This window comes from Phalacrocorax carbo, chromosome 3 (assembly GCF_963921805.1).
Source record: "Phalacrocorax carbo chromosome 3, bPhaCar2.1, whole genome shotgun sequence".
NCBI classification, from domain to species: Eukaryota; Metazoa; Chordata; class Aves; order Suliformes; family Phalacrocoracidae; genus Phalacrocorax; species Phalacrocorax carbo.
The window spans coordinates 29898873-29912409 of NC_087515.1; the positions used below are offsets into that span (position 1 = coordinate 29898873).

Genomic DNA, 13537 nt, shown 5'->3' on the forward strand with positions numbered 1-13537 from the left:
AAGCATGCTAAGTCTAGAATTTTTAATTTGGCTGGTGTGCAATAGAGTTACTGCAGAAAAGTATGCTAAAGGTCTTAAAAAATAACAATTGAGTACCCAATAAAATAATTAGAAAGAAATGGCATATTTCCATGGTAAATGAATAAATAGTTGTAAGCTCATACGTATGTGTAGCCCAATCAAGCAACACACATAAGCTGACATCTCTTGAAACATTAATACTTCTAGCAAAATCCCGGCAGCATTTTAAAGAGGCATTTCAGAGCTCTTTATTATTAAGCTCAGCATGAATCAGCTTTGACTGACTGAGCCCAGAATGCTCAGCACACAGCAGGATGGATCTGTGATCATAGCTGCAATTCATCGTTGCAATTCCAAGCACTTCAACGTAAGTTGAAGAAAATGGGAAGTTTAAATATAGCGGGGGGGAAAAACACATCACTGCCCTCAAAGGCAGCACTATTATTACATTAGTTATCTGTTCACATGTTTCCTGACTCTAGATTCAATCTTATATCCATAATTATATCTCCAGAAGCAAGAAAAAGTGACAAAGGATTCAATGCTGAAACACGAACCGGTCTCGACTTGAAATCTGGAACTAAAGGAATATCTAACATAAAACTGAACATGAAAATGATCAATGAACTGAAGGGAAACACAGAAAACTTTCAATAGGAGTAGAAAAGGGAAAGTATGCTGAATTTCTGAGTGTTCTCAGAGCAGCAAAAACAGATATGGCAGCCAACGGATCTCAGAGACATCTTAAGAACAGTAATCAAGGGTGATAATTGTTAGAGGCTTTGTGCCTGGTTTAGAGCAGTCATTAGAAACCTCCCAAAATAGTCTCTTAGTTTCCATGGTAGGACTTGCACCAGTATCTCAAAGGAAAGGAAGCCTCCATTTGCACCATACTGGCCATTGCACCAAGTACTTACTCCATTCTCTATTCTTCGATCACCAGGCACTTTCACACCATTTCTTTTTAAGGTTGGATCTTGAGACCTCTGTCCAGTCCCTACACATAAATACAGGAGATTCAAAGATGTTAAGGTATTTTAGGATTTTTCTTATCCCTTTAGACATAGCATTCAATACCAAAGGAGAGACATTACAATCATTTTGGTTTAGCATCTGAACTTCTGTTCTTCCCATGCTTTTACCACTAAGATAAACTTAACTAATGACACAAGATATTTCACGAAGAGGCTACTGTTCAATGTCAACATTTATTTTAAGGTAGAAGACTGTTTAGAAGGAGACAAAAAAAGCTAACCAACATTTGGACCTCTAGTAAGTCTGCATTGCAGATGAACAGTTACAAAAACATGTTCTTCTCTGCAAATGACACAACAATATCTGGTTAATTCACAGAGAGCCATTTGGACCACAGTGTCTTAAAACCAGCATCTAGATGTTCTGGTGTGCCTTTGTCAACTGTCTCAGAGAACATGAATGACAATAGTTAAAGGTTAGTCACCTGTCATGAAAGATGCACCATTTAATCTACAGCTGATTATTTGCACAAAGTTTAAAAGCACAAATTTTCCTCTTCCTGGCAGTCACTGTGACAGAAAAGATGCTACTTAACTAGAATCGTACTTTAATGTTTCCATCAACTTAAGTACAAATGGTGTTCAGATGCCAAATACCAAGCTCACTCATTTCCCTGTAGGACATCATGTAAGTACAGCATGAAGCCATCTGTTAGCATCTTGCCCACTTGATACCTATTTCAAGAGCATATTCCTGCAAGACTAACTGTAGAGCTCCTAACTATTAATTTGCTCTTCCTCAAACAAATTGCTTAGCAATGCTGTGGCCAATAAAATGCCAATAATTCTTATTCTACAAGCACCCTGGACCTGAAAAATTACATCCTGACAACTAGACTGCACTGTAAGACGCTTAGTAGACAAAGATGGCACAGCTTTAGCTTTTCATATACTCATTCTATCATTGTTACACATTTCAAACATCAAGATACGTTTAGCCATTTTAACATATGCTGGGTACAACGTCACTTATCGTAAATGCAGCATTTCCGATACCAAGGAAGATCACCAAGGATGAAAACAGAAAAAAGGGAGGAAGAATCCAGTAGATTGATTTAAAAGGTAAAAGTCTTAAGGATTTTACTGAAGACATTAATATGGGATGCATAGGAAAACCTTAAAAAGCAAAAAGTTGTTTTCTTTGTAGGTTTCACATTTAGATTTACAGTGCATAGATATCACATTCTCAGAGATTTTGACTAGGCAGTTCACTTAATTCTATTCCTGAAACTTAATAGAAATGTGTAGATTGTGGGAGAAACAAAGACCTCCATCTTTTGCCAAGTATGCTAACTTTATCACCCTGGTAAAGTATTATCCAGGTGAAACATACTAAGCCTAAATAATAAATTACATCACTGGACAACAGTTTGTTTACTAGATTTAAAAGAGAAGTCTATCACAGATCTCTAGCTATTTAGCTGTGGCTAATATACTTAACACAGGATGACGTCCTTGGATGATGACCAGCTCTAGAAAACCTGCAAAAGTTTCACTTTGGATTTAACGTCCCCAGATCTGGCAATGGAGGATGAAGTCTTTACTAAAACAAACACGTTTTCTGTTACTAGCATTCTCTTTTCATAGGAAAATAAGTCAGACTAAAAAGGGCTGCAACACTGTACTTACTACCAACATGAATAAAGAACATATGCAAGCCATTTCCTTAACCTTGAGGAATGAAACGGAACTTAGACAAATGAACCAGCTGAGATTAATACCTACCTGCTTCCCGGCAGGGAGAGCGTTCATGCCGAAGAAAGAAACGAACCTCATTTCTCTGCATTCCAAAGCGCTGCAAAATATCCAGCATTCGTTCATTATCAGCTATGGGACGTTCTGAAAAGGTAAAAAGCCAGTTGATTACTACATCCCTACATAGTTTGGGCACATACCAAAACAAAGATATCTGTCCATCATCTTGCACTTGAACACCTTTTATTACTCAGGTGTAACGTGTGCCCCTAACCCTTGCCCTCACCCAAGGCATTTCTACCTTTCCCTTAGGAAGGTGCAGTACCACTCGCTTCTGAAATTAAACCAACACCTCTGAAAAGCAGGTAGAGCCCCTTAGAAGTCCATCCCTGAAGGGAGAAGCACTAAATACGCTGAAGAGGCTCCTAGGCAGTACCCAACGGGTCTGATCCTCAGCAAGCCATCACAGCTCCTGTCACTTCAAGTATTCCCCTATAGCTCCTGTCAGCCATAAATCTGGCTCATTCTCTCAGACAGCAGATCTCATGAAGTTCAAACTGCATGCATTTTGAAAGCCCCACTTCTGATAAACATGGAAAAGCTGAACTATTTTGGATTCACAGCTCAAAGGGAAAAAAGATCAGACAGCAAAAAGTGACTCCAGTAAGAACTTGCCATTTTCTTTCAGACAGTTAAGATGAAGTTTCTTTAAAAGTTATGTGCACAAGTTCCCCTGAATTTTCTTTCTTCTTGTTCCCAAGTTTGGGATTCAGTCACATCTCTAATTTTTAAACCTTACTTGTAGACTTTTGATACTACAAAAATCCAGTGGGAGTCTACATCTACTAACTTAATTTACCAGTACTCATCCTGTTCTTCCAAAATTTACATACTTTATAGCTGGGCATTCACAGACAGGATATAATTAGAATTACTCATTGGTCTCTAAATCTTTACACAAGGCCCTTTCCCTTATTATTCTAGACATTTTACCACACATTTTTATGCCTATTTTAAAAGTGATGGCAACTATGCAGTCAATGTCTCACAGTAGTAAACTTTACGTCATCAGGATACTGTCATAGTATCTTATGACAACATCTGAGACTCATTATCAGATTGGATCCATTTGCGCTGGGTGCCAGCCAAACAGAAGATATTGTTCCTGGCCCGAGAAATAATAGACGCAAAGACTGAAGTGAAATACCACCACTTTTGCACCCATTTCTTTTTTCCTGACATTGCTTTTGTTGGATGTTTCCTTTCATTATTTAAGCGGGGGGCGGGGGGGGGCGGAAATCACAGAGTAGTTCATTCATATTCAGTGGAGAATCTTTCAAAGTCCCTATCTTAATATGGAATAATCATTTCAGGGGAAAAATAGTTGGTGTTAAGTATAAACGTTTTCAGTTTCATAAGGGGGGAGTCACTAACATGTTTTCAGCATGTGAAAAGCTCTTTTCAACATAAACGTGTTTTTTTAAATGAAAATGCTGCAGCTGCGCTCAAGCAATCTAGGAAGGAAAATTTCTGAAGTCACTGTCAGAAGAGATTAGCTTTACAGAATAAGCAAGTAGGTCACTGTTACAGAAAAAGCAGTCTCTTGGCAGTTACTTGTCTAGACAGCTAAAAAAGCTCTTCATCTGCTAAACCTTAATTCAAGGGGAAAAAAAAGGCAAAAAACAGAAAAACAATACCACTGTCAGATTTTCATCTTAAAGAATATACAGCAGGCTTATGAGACAGATTTCTAGCAGCTCAGTGATACTTCAACTGAAACTCTACAATCAAGGGAGATATCCTTTGCACAAGGATTCTGTCAATACCACTCAGTGAATTAAAGGGAAGGTGAAAGAGGTTTTCAAATACCAAACAAAACTACATTTGGAAAGCTGAAGAAAGGACAACCAGACTTCATTCTTTTTATTCCCCATCTGTCTCAAAAGAAAAAAAAAAAATCTTCAAACATACACACACCTTTGCACTGCTTTCCATGGTGGCCAAGGTAGTCACCTAACAGAATTCTGGCAGTAATAGGAAGATGAAGAAAGTTTGCCCTGATACTCATCAAATTTCAAGCAAAACTGGGAGGACAGGGAGAGTAGTAAACTTGCCCCCTTCAGGGAGCAGAGTGCCTCAAGCGCACTTGCAGCAATCTTCCAAAGTATGCTTAATAAGGTCTGACAATAGAAGCTAAAATTCCTGAGCAAGCATCAGAAGAAGAGAGAGAGAAGTGATCTAAGAAGGATCTCAGTAACTGGAGTCTGATAAGTCATTTTCCAACATAAATCTTTTGTTTTCTACCCTGGAAGGTTAGCTGCTGAGTGCCATGTTTGTTTTAAAATAAAGTTTAATTTGTTCAGTGGAAAATGCAAACAAAATAGAAGTCATGGTGTATCTTGGCAAAACAAGATAGTGAACTTCACTGACATCTAAAATGAGATCACGTAAAAGCCAAAAGTATCATATTCCCCCCCCACCCCGAAAAATCCAAGATACACATGAAAACATATTTTGCAAATGGTTGCTACTAGATGTTATACAGATGCTTAAGAAAGGATATATATCATCCAAAACAACATGCATGTACTTGATGAAGTACTCAAGTCTCTTAATGTTACATGATTTGAGACTATTGCATTTTTTGTTACCAAGTACAATTTGAAACTGTAGACGGTTTTAGACACACACCCCAGTGTTTGTATATAGAAGTAATTTGTAAATATGACAGGATTAGTGAAGGGAACAGTTTGGTTCCTAAAACGATTGTTAAGGTTTTCACAGTATAAATGGATATTATGTTTTTTGGTCTTATGGCAATAAATGTGCAAGTAATATTTAGGTATCTGTTCTCATGGAATGCCATCAAGACTTTGGTGTTTAGCCGGGCTCCAACCTTGGTAGTGACAGGAGAACCCCGTCCCTCACCATCACAACCTGTGCTCTTTAACAGGGCATACTGCTAAGGATAACTATAAATTCAGTGGTTTTACCCAAACCTTTATTTTACTCGTCTTTCACTGTAGACTTTGGTATTGTGTTGATTTAGACAGAGTTGGACAGAGATGTACAATAAAAACACTTTCTGGAAAGATCTCTTTCCATGCTAGATTGGTGATTTTATTTTATTATCATATATAATGAAAAGATGTTTTCTTTTATAAGAAGCAAAAAAATCTGTTGCACTTAAACTTAGAAATACCATAAACACTACATCTCTGTCAGAAGAGGCTACGAAAAAGGAAGAGACAACTCAGGTATCTCATGCTATGAAACAGACATCCAGCTCACCAAAGACTTCTCTGAACAGGTGTGAGCCTGAGCCAACAGCAGAGGAAGACAGGAACATATGGCCTTATCATCCGATACTTTTATAATTTTGTTCAAGCATCTTAAAAAAGTTGGATCAAATATTATTTTTCATTACTTAAAATCCTGTCTGTGATTCTTTTTTTTTTTTAATGCTTCTGGATGACTACCAAGATCTAACAAGTACCATGGAGACAGGAGATAGCAGACAATCCCTTCCCACTGAAGCCATGAAATGTTAGCCATACGTTAGCTTTTGATTTGCTTGTTGACATGTTCTCCAGTTCCAATGGAGCACTGCAAGCTAGGGAGATTTGAACTGCCAGGGCAAAACTCAGCAAGAACACAGAAAAGAGAGGAAAAAAGCCACAACCAATCACATACATAAACCCCTCTTCCACAGGCTTAAAAAACAGGACAGTCCATGGTAGTTTCTACCTCTCCTCTCCCACCCACCACACACCTTCTTTAGAGCACTTCACAACAGATTCCTTCCCTCCCAGAAGTAGGAGTTGCATTACCGAACTCAATTAACATTATCAGGTGCAACAGAGGCAGCACCAGAAAAAAAGGAAGTTTTCCTTTGCCACTGCAGTCGAAAATGGCTATGCAATTAAAGAGAAGATTCCATCTGTGACACAGAACTACGGGTACTTATTACTTCAAAACCCCACACAGGCCACTGGGATCTCACTGTGGGGAGAAGGAAGAGAAAACAATTCCCCCATAACCTTCAGAGGCTAGTTTGAATCAGAGAAGGACTGCACACACATAACACCTGCACGCTTGATTCTCCTTCTGTCGCATTTAACCCATTTTTATGTGTGTGCATCCTTCAGTAGATGCACTATCATACAGCAGGTCTGGCAGAAAGACTAACAAAACAGCAAGGCAGAAACCCTCTGGGACAGGACCACATCTGTCAGGTCTCTGTGTGCTACATTATTAGAAGCGGTGAATGCCCAGAAACTCAGTGAGTTTAACCTACCTGAGCCACACCACACTTCTGCAAGGTGGCACTCATTCTCACCAGGCTCCTTGCACAGCTCCACCACATCTCTGCAGGTTGTTTCAGGGGTGACTGGCACCTCAGTGAAGTGCTGCTCATTGTTACTGAGGTACACTGTCAGAAACATCTGGAAAAGACAAAGGCAACAGCACACAGTTACTTTATAGCACAAAGCCAGACTGCACATTGGAGTCACAACCCTCTCATTTAATGCATTATTTTCAACATAATAACATCATTCATTATCATCTACTGTGCATACCAACTTTCAAAACAAAACCAAATTTCTTTTTAAGATACAAGCAAGTGAGACACTACAGAAGCAATTCTCTGCTCAACTAAATTACGTTGCTGGAGGATTGTTTGGTTTAAAATCTGGACCTACTGCTCCTTCCTTCTCTCTCAAGGTGATGTGTCAGAACTGCTCCCACCTTACCATATGTATATACTGCACCCATTGACGCAACAGGGGAAAGAGTCATCTAGAACTTAGAAATGTTTAATAGTGAAAAACAATGGCAATTACATCTGTAAGAAAAAGACCAGAGTTTACTACATATGCACTGAAGTGCAAACGTAATTTGCATTCCCATAACATCTTTAATCGGAAGGTTTCTTAGAACCATAAGTCAACTTGCTGCGCCCTTAGTCTCAGTCTGAATACAAGGTCCCCCCTCAAAACGCCGTTCACAGGAAAGCAAGGATATTTTACTTTGGCTTCCTCTTCACAGCTGTAGAAGGATCCTTGATCTTTGGTTATTATTCTGTATAAACACACCACACAGCTAGGTGTTATTCTTGCTCATGTCTTTCCTGCCACAACCAGAAAAGGAGCGTTTTAAAGATTAGTTGCTTTATTTGATAGAAAATATTGATGATTACTGCCTCTGAACACCACCTTGCTGTATACTATTAATATTAAACTGCTATCAAAGTTTAGCTGCTAGCTAAAATTAATGTAAATTCTCTTCTGAGACCTACTCTCAACTTCAGTATCAACTGGCTGCTAGTTGCACAACTTCCAGCCACACAAAAGTCAGTCAAATGTCTCCAGAAAGCAATTATTCCACTCAGCATTTCAAGCAATAGAAAACTTATCAATAGGCTACATAATTCAATCTTTTCCATTCAGCTGGAAAAGCTGTTTTTGTAGGAAAAGACACAAATCCTTGCCTGTCCTCACTTATAGAGACTAAGAGGGGTATACATCCTCATGAACAACAGTTCAAAGGTCAAAAATAAGAAGTCCAAATCAACAAGGCAAGAGAGGGGTATAAATATCCTCTTAAACTAAAAAAAAACCAACCAACCAAAACAAAACAACAACACAAAAAAACTAAAAAACCAGCCCCACAACCAAAAAACCCGAACATTACCAAAAGCTTTATTTCTGTGATTTTCTGTGAATACTCTGGAACAAGTATTTTTGATGCTACTGCAAAGTGAAATCTAGACCCATCATCTTCACAGTATCAGGAACCCCCTCTTGGGGATTCACCCAGAATACGACAGTGCACATGCACATTCCCAATGTCTCCAAAGCCTTTCCAGGGCTCTTTCGAGTGCCAAGATTCCTTCCATCCCTATGAAAGAAGCTGCCTTTATTATCTTAAAAACTTCTACGAAAACACTCCACACACAGTATGCCTTGTTATACAGAGTATAAGTATTTGTCCCACTTGTGACAGTATAAACACTTGCTAATAGCATTTCAGGCCCTGGCACTGCACCAGGTTTTGCACCAAAAGCATGCAGAATTTCTGATCTCTGGTTTTGCCCAGCTCCTCAAGCAATGGTTTCTGATAAATTCCTAAATAACTTCTACAAATATTCAGAGCTGAAAAAGCCTGCTGAAAGAGAGCTCAAAACTGCCTGTAATTCTTAGGATAACGTTCAGATCCCCCAACAATTTCCTTGTCACATTACAGGGGCAAAAAACCAAACAATGACAAAAACACACCACACAAAAAAAAAAACAAAACACCACACCCAACAACAAACCACCCCAAACAAACACTTGGAACTTCTACGGACAGGATTAGGAGAGAGAATGTGGAAAATACAAAGGCAGCAACAAAATTCCACTTACTGACCAACAAAAGCCAGTGAATCCCATGGAGGGCGGGCAGGCAGGCAGATGGAGCGGGACACCCAGCGCTTGAGGATTTTAGCTTGAATCAGGGCTGCTGTTTACTCCACAGTTCTGCTCTTGGAGGGGAGCATCCCGCCTGCCAGCCAGGGTCACAGCTGCTCACCCACAGGCAGCAGAGAATTTGTTTTAACCCTGCTCCCTCTCTGGTATGCTTTGTGTGGGCCAGAGCTGCATGGCAAGCAGTCAGGTAGATCAGCTTACCACATACATTTATTATATAGTGAAGATGGGTGCAACCATTATGTTGTTTACAGCATAGTGCACTGAAGTACTGACCTAAATTAAGAGACAAAGCTTTCCAAGCAGGAACTCTGATACTCAGCTTTAATCTTTTGTCGCTGAACATGCTATCTTTTAGATATAGTGTTTCTAGAGGAGGCTGACAGTAAGGGATGCAACCACATAAGAATGCCACTTAATCACAAAAACTGGGACAGAAAAGTACAAAATAAAAAAAGGCTCCCAAATAGCTCTAGAACAGAGTTATAGAGGTATGTAAAACGTATCACACATTTAATGCTGTGTAACTTTGTATTCAAAACGCCACCAAATCACACAGGCTGTTATCTGTAGTAACATTTGTTAGTTTTAAAAGATGAGCTCATAGATGGAGTTAAAAGAAAATTATAAAAACCATGGTACTATACACAAAGCAGACCTAATCTGACCCTAGCAGGGCTGTTCACTCTTCAGTGTGCCTGTTTATATCCAGTTGTTAATCCTTAGGATTTACCAATACAGACAACTACGCAGGAAGGATCACGGGTTGCCATTTCTATCCACAATGGGCAGGATAATTACTAATAGATTAAGCCAATAGCACTCAAACCTGGTGTGTGGGGGCCATTTCTAAGACTTAGTGGCATCTGCATTACCTCCAGCCCACATCTTCTAGGAACTGGGTGGGGGGAAGGCAACCGAACTCTGCAAATTCCATAGAAGCATACCTCAAAGTCCTAAGCATCTAAAGCAACTAAAATACTACAAAGTTGACATGATCCTCACAGTTACCTCATCTCACTTCCCTTTAGCTCCAGGGACAAAGCTGAGGTGATTCAGAAGACCTCTACGTAGTTGCGTCCCTCCTCTCCCACCCAAATGGCTGTAACATTTACCACCTTGCAGGGGAGAGGCAAGGAGCTAGTCCTGCCTGCTCCGCTGCCTGCGTATCTGCAAGGTCTCCTGGGGCAGCCTGCTCCCTGCCTGGCTGCAGAGGCTAGGGCAAGCACTGAGCAGAGAGCACCCATCACAGAGATGTCTCTCTCCCCAGAGAGGGCTGGAAAATGTAAAGAAGCTGGTATGAACCAAAAGCCCGCCATGGCTTCTCGACGCTTCTTGTAAGCCTTGGTGACTGCTATGGCCTGCACCATCTCACATTAGGATCCCAAGAAATCATCATCCTCCTGAAAATGGTTCAAATGCAACATTTATTAATCACCCTAACAGCTAGCTTATGCTGCCGACTGATCGCTGTGCATCAGCAAAAAACAAAGGAAACAAGAATATTCTCATTACACCTTGTTCAGAAGCTTGAATCAAGCTAGAGTGTTAAGTGGTCTTTTGCCCTTCCCTGAAACCACAGATGTTATAACTGTTATATACAGGCATCCAGGAATTAAGACAGAAGGAAAAGAGAAAAAACAACACGCAAAAAATTAAGTTTTAAACTAGGCAAAAATTAAAGACTTGATTAAAAAAATGGAAGAAAAATCTCAGTCAGATCCTGCACTTCTTTTAAAGATAGCACCCAGGCAAATACCAGAATATCTACCGTTCCACATAGCCTTGGATCAAGGTATTTTTTTCTTTCAAACTTTTAAAGATTGAGTTTTAGGAATACCCAGTATATAGCTTCAGCACTTTTAAAACAGGAGTCAGATCCTTAATTAAATTCAAAAGATTTCCCCCTCATTGCCCACCCCAGTCCCAAGACACACTCACTATTTATAGGTACTGAAAAGCTTTAAAACGTAAAATCATTCCAGTACTGTGGGATACTGGCAGGAAACCAGGGATGTGTTCTGCACCTACTGAAGCAGCTCCTTTTAAAATCCCATCACAGATTTCAGCTGACACTGCTACTGATTAGAAAAATAAAAGTTTGCAGTTATGGAGCCACCAAATGAGGCAGTTCAATCAGATGCACCAAGGGCATCAGAGGTGTGATCAAGGACACATAAGCTAAAGCAAGGGATAGTTTTTTGCAGGGATTTACTGCTACATATGACTTAAACAACTGAACAGCAAAGTACTGCACCAAACATAAAGGAGGACTTTATGTCTCAAAAAAAGCTTTATACCCAAGACAAATCTAAAAAAATCCAGAATGGTATGAATTACAACTTTGAGTCCTCTCAGCATGAAATACATAATTTTGTTCCAACCCATATTATTTATGCATCACCTCCAACTACAGCCACTAAGTCTGGACTATAACACACCCAGGAACAGGAAGAGAATGTAGCAAGAAAAGCAATCAAACAGGAGGACAGAATAGGGCACCAATTAAAGCAAGTCACACCCCACTTTATAATCCTGCAACTCTTCTGCACATCAGTCCCAAATATCCTTACATTTGCCAGCAAATCTGACCCATCTGTCGTTAGGCTCATCAACAAGATCATTTCGTACAATTGCACTGATAATAAATACGATGTAACATGTCTTAACATCTGCAAACAAGTTTTCAAATAAAAGTAAAATATTTAAGAATAGCTAGCTCTACAAAAGTGGTAAGCTACAACCACACTACATTTTGCTACCTGCTTTTAATATTAACAAAAAAACCCACAACTACACACAGCTTCCAAACCTGTTTAGAATATGAACCTGAGGAAACACATGCCTTACAATTTACATCCATCAAGATATCATTTCATATCAAAGACTTCATATCAATCTTCTCCTGAGATCAGAAGACCTCAATTATTGATTAAAAGGGGGGCAGAAATAGAAATGCAATTTACTTTTCAGCTTTGATGGTATTTCTGTAAGGATCAGACGTCTCGTACTCCCTACTTATTATAAAATTGGTATCACACATCTTAGGTATTAAAAGGTTGCTAAATTGGACATTTTCTAATTCATACACTAATAATATTTAATTATTCAGGATGCAAGTATTCAGAGGAAAATTCCGTTACTGTGCATGATGCAAATTAAAATACAAGGACTTCATGAATTCCTAAAACTACATGAGTTTAAAAGATGAACATACTTTTCCCCAAAACAGTTTCTAGTAAAATATCTAAATCAGATCATAAAATTTCAACAACAGACAACAATCTTCCAGGGCAAAACTCAGTCCTTTATAAATTATTATAATCAAGTGTAGAATTTATTAAAAAAACCACCTTGGTTTTCACCATTAGCTTAATTCCTAACTTTACAGAGTCTTCCTGCACAGCATGTAATATACAATACAAACTGTGGCACCTATTCACATAGTATTTTTCATCTTCAAAGCATCTTATGACCAGGAAGTCATGACACCAGCAAGCAGTTTCCTACTTTACAGGCAGGGAAACTGAAGCATACAACAAGGCAATGACAGAGACAAGAACATTATTTGGTAGCCAAATAAGCATACTGCCTCTGGAAATCATGATTCATTTCATTACCTTGCATTAGGGTTAATATCTTCATTCTGTACCACATGCCATAGTCTCTGCATTTTAGACAGAAACCTAATACCCCTGTACCACACAAGACTAGCATTGGGGGTTTTTATATTTCCATAGCACAGCTAAGTAATGGTCTTACCTCGTGTAACAAATTTTCCTAGCTCTTATTTTTAAGGAGGCATTAAAAGTCACTCTTAAGGTTGACAATGCCAAGCTGTGCAGTAATAGTATCTCTATTGTTATCTGAGTTATACCTGTCATATTACACTGCAAATGTTTCAACATCGGCAATATATCTTCCTGCAACATGGAGAGCGTGTACACCTGATGGGCTGTATAAACAAAAGCCTCCAAAGAGGAGCGCATAGCAATCCCTTCAATGACTTTTCTACACAGTGTGGTTACACAGCAGCAATATACACCAATACAGAACATATATTTCACATGTATATGAAATCGGGTTTTTTTAAGAAAACATTGCATGGGGTGGAAAATAATTACAACAATATAATTTACATCCTGAACAAAAATCTATTTTTGAAAGTTAATTTTAGGTAGCTGAAAAACTAGCAACATAAAATTTTCAGAATAAATAAATTAACTATCAAATTTCAAGTACAGATGACAGAAACAAGAAATAACTGCTTCCACCCACAGACCTGATACCCACAGTTTTAACCACAGATGAGTCTTT

General features: G+C 39.0%; 1 protein-coding gene across 2 annotated transcripts in view; it reads right to left on the reverse strand.

Annotated features, from left to right (window-relative positions):
* Window positions 1-13537, reverse strand: part of TP53BP2 (tumor protein p53 binding protein 2) — a 48805-nt gene that overhangs the window by 21439 nt on the left and 13829 nt on the right. For both annotated transcript variants that reach the window (XM_064446331.1, XM_064446332.1), the window contains exons 2-4: window positions 7048-7195; window positions 2781-2894; window positions 939-1018 (exon numbers count right to left, since the gene is read on the reverse strand). In XM_064446331.1, the coding sequence (XP_064302401.1) occupies window positions 939-1018; window positions 2781-2894; window positions 7048-7195 (342 nt within the window). The remainder of the gene's footprint in view (window positions 1-938; window positions 1019-2780; window positions 2895-7047; window positions 7196-13537) is intronic.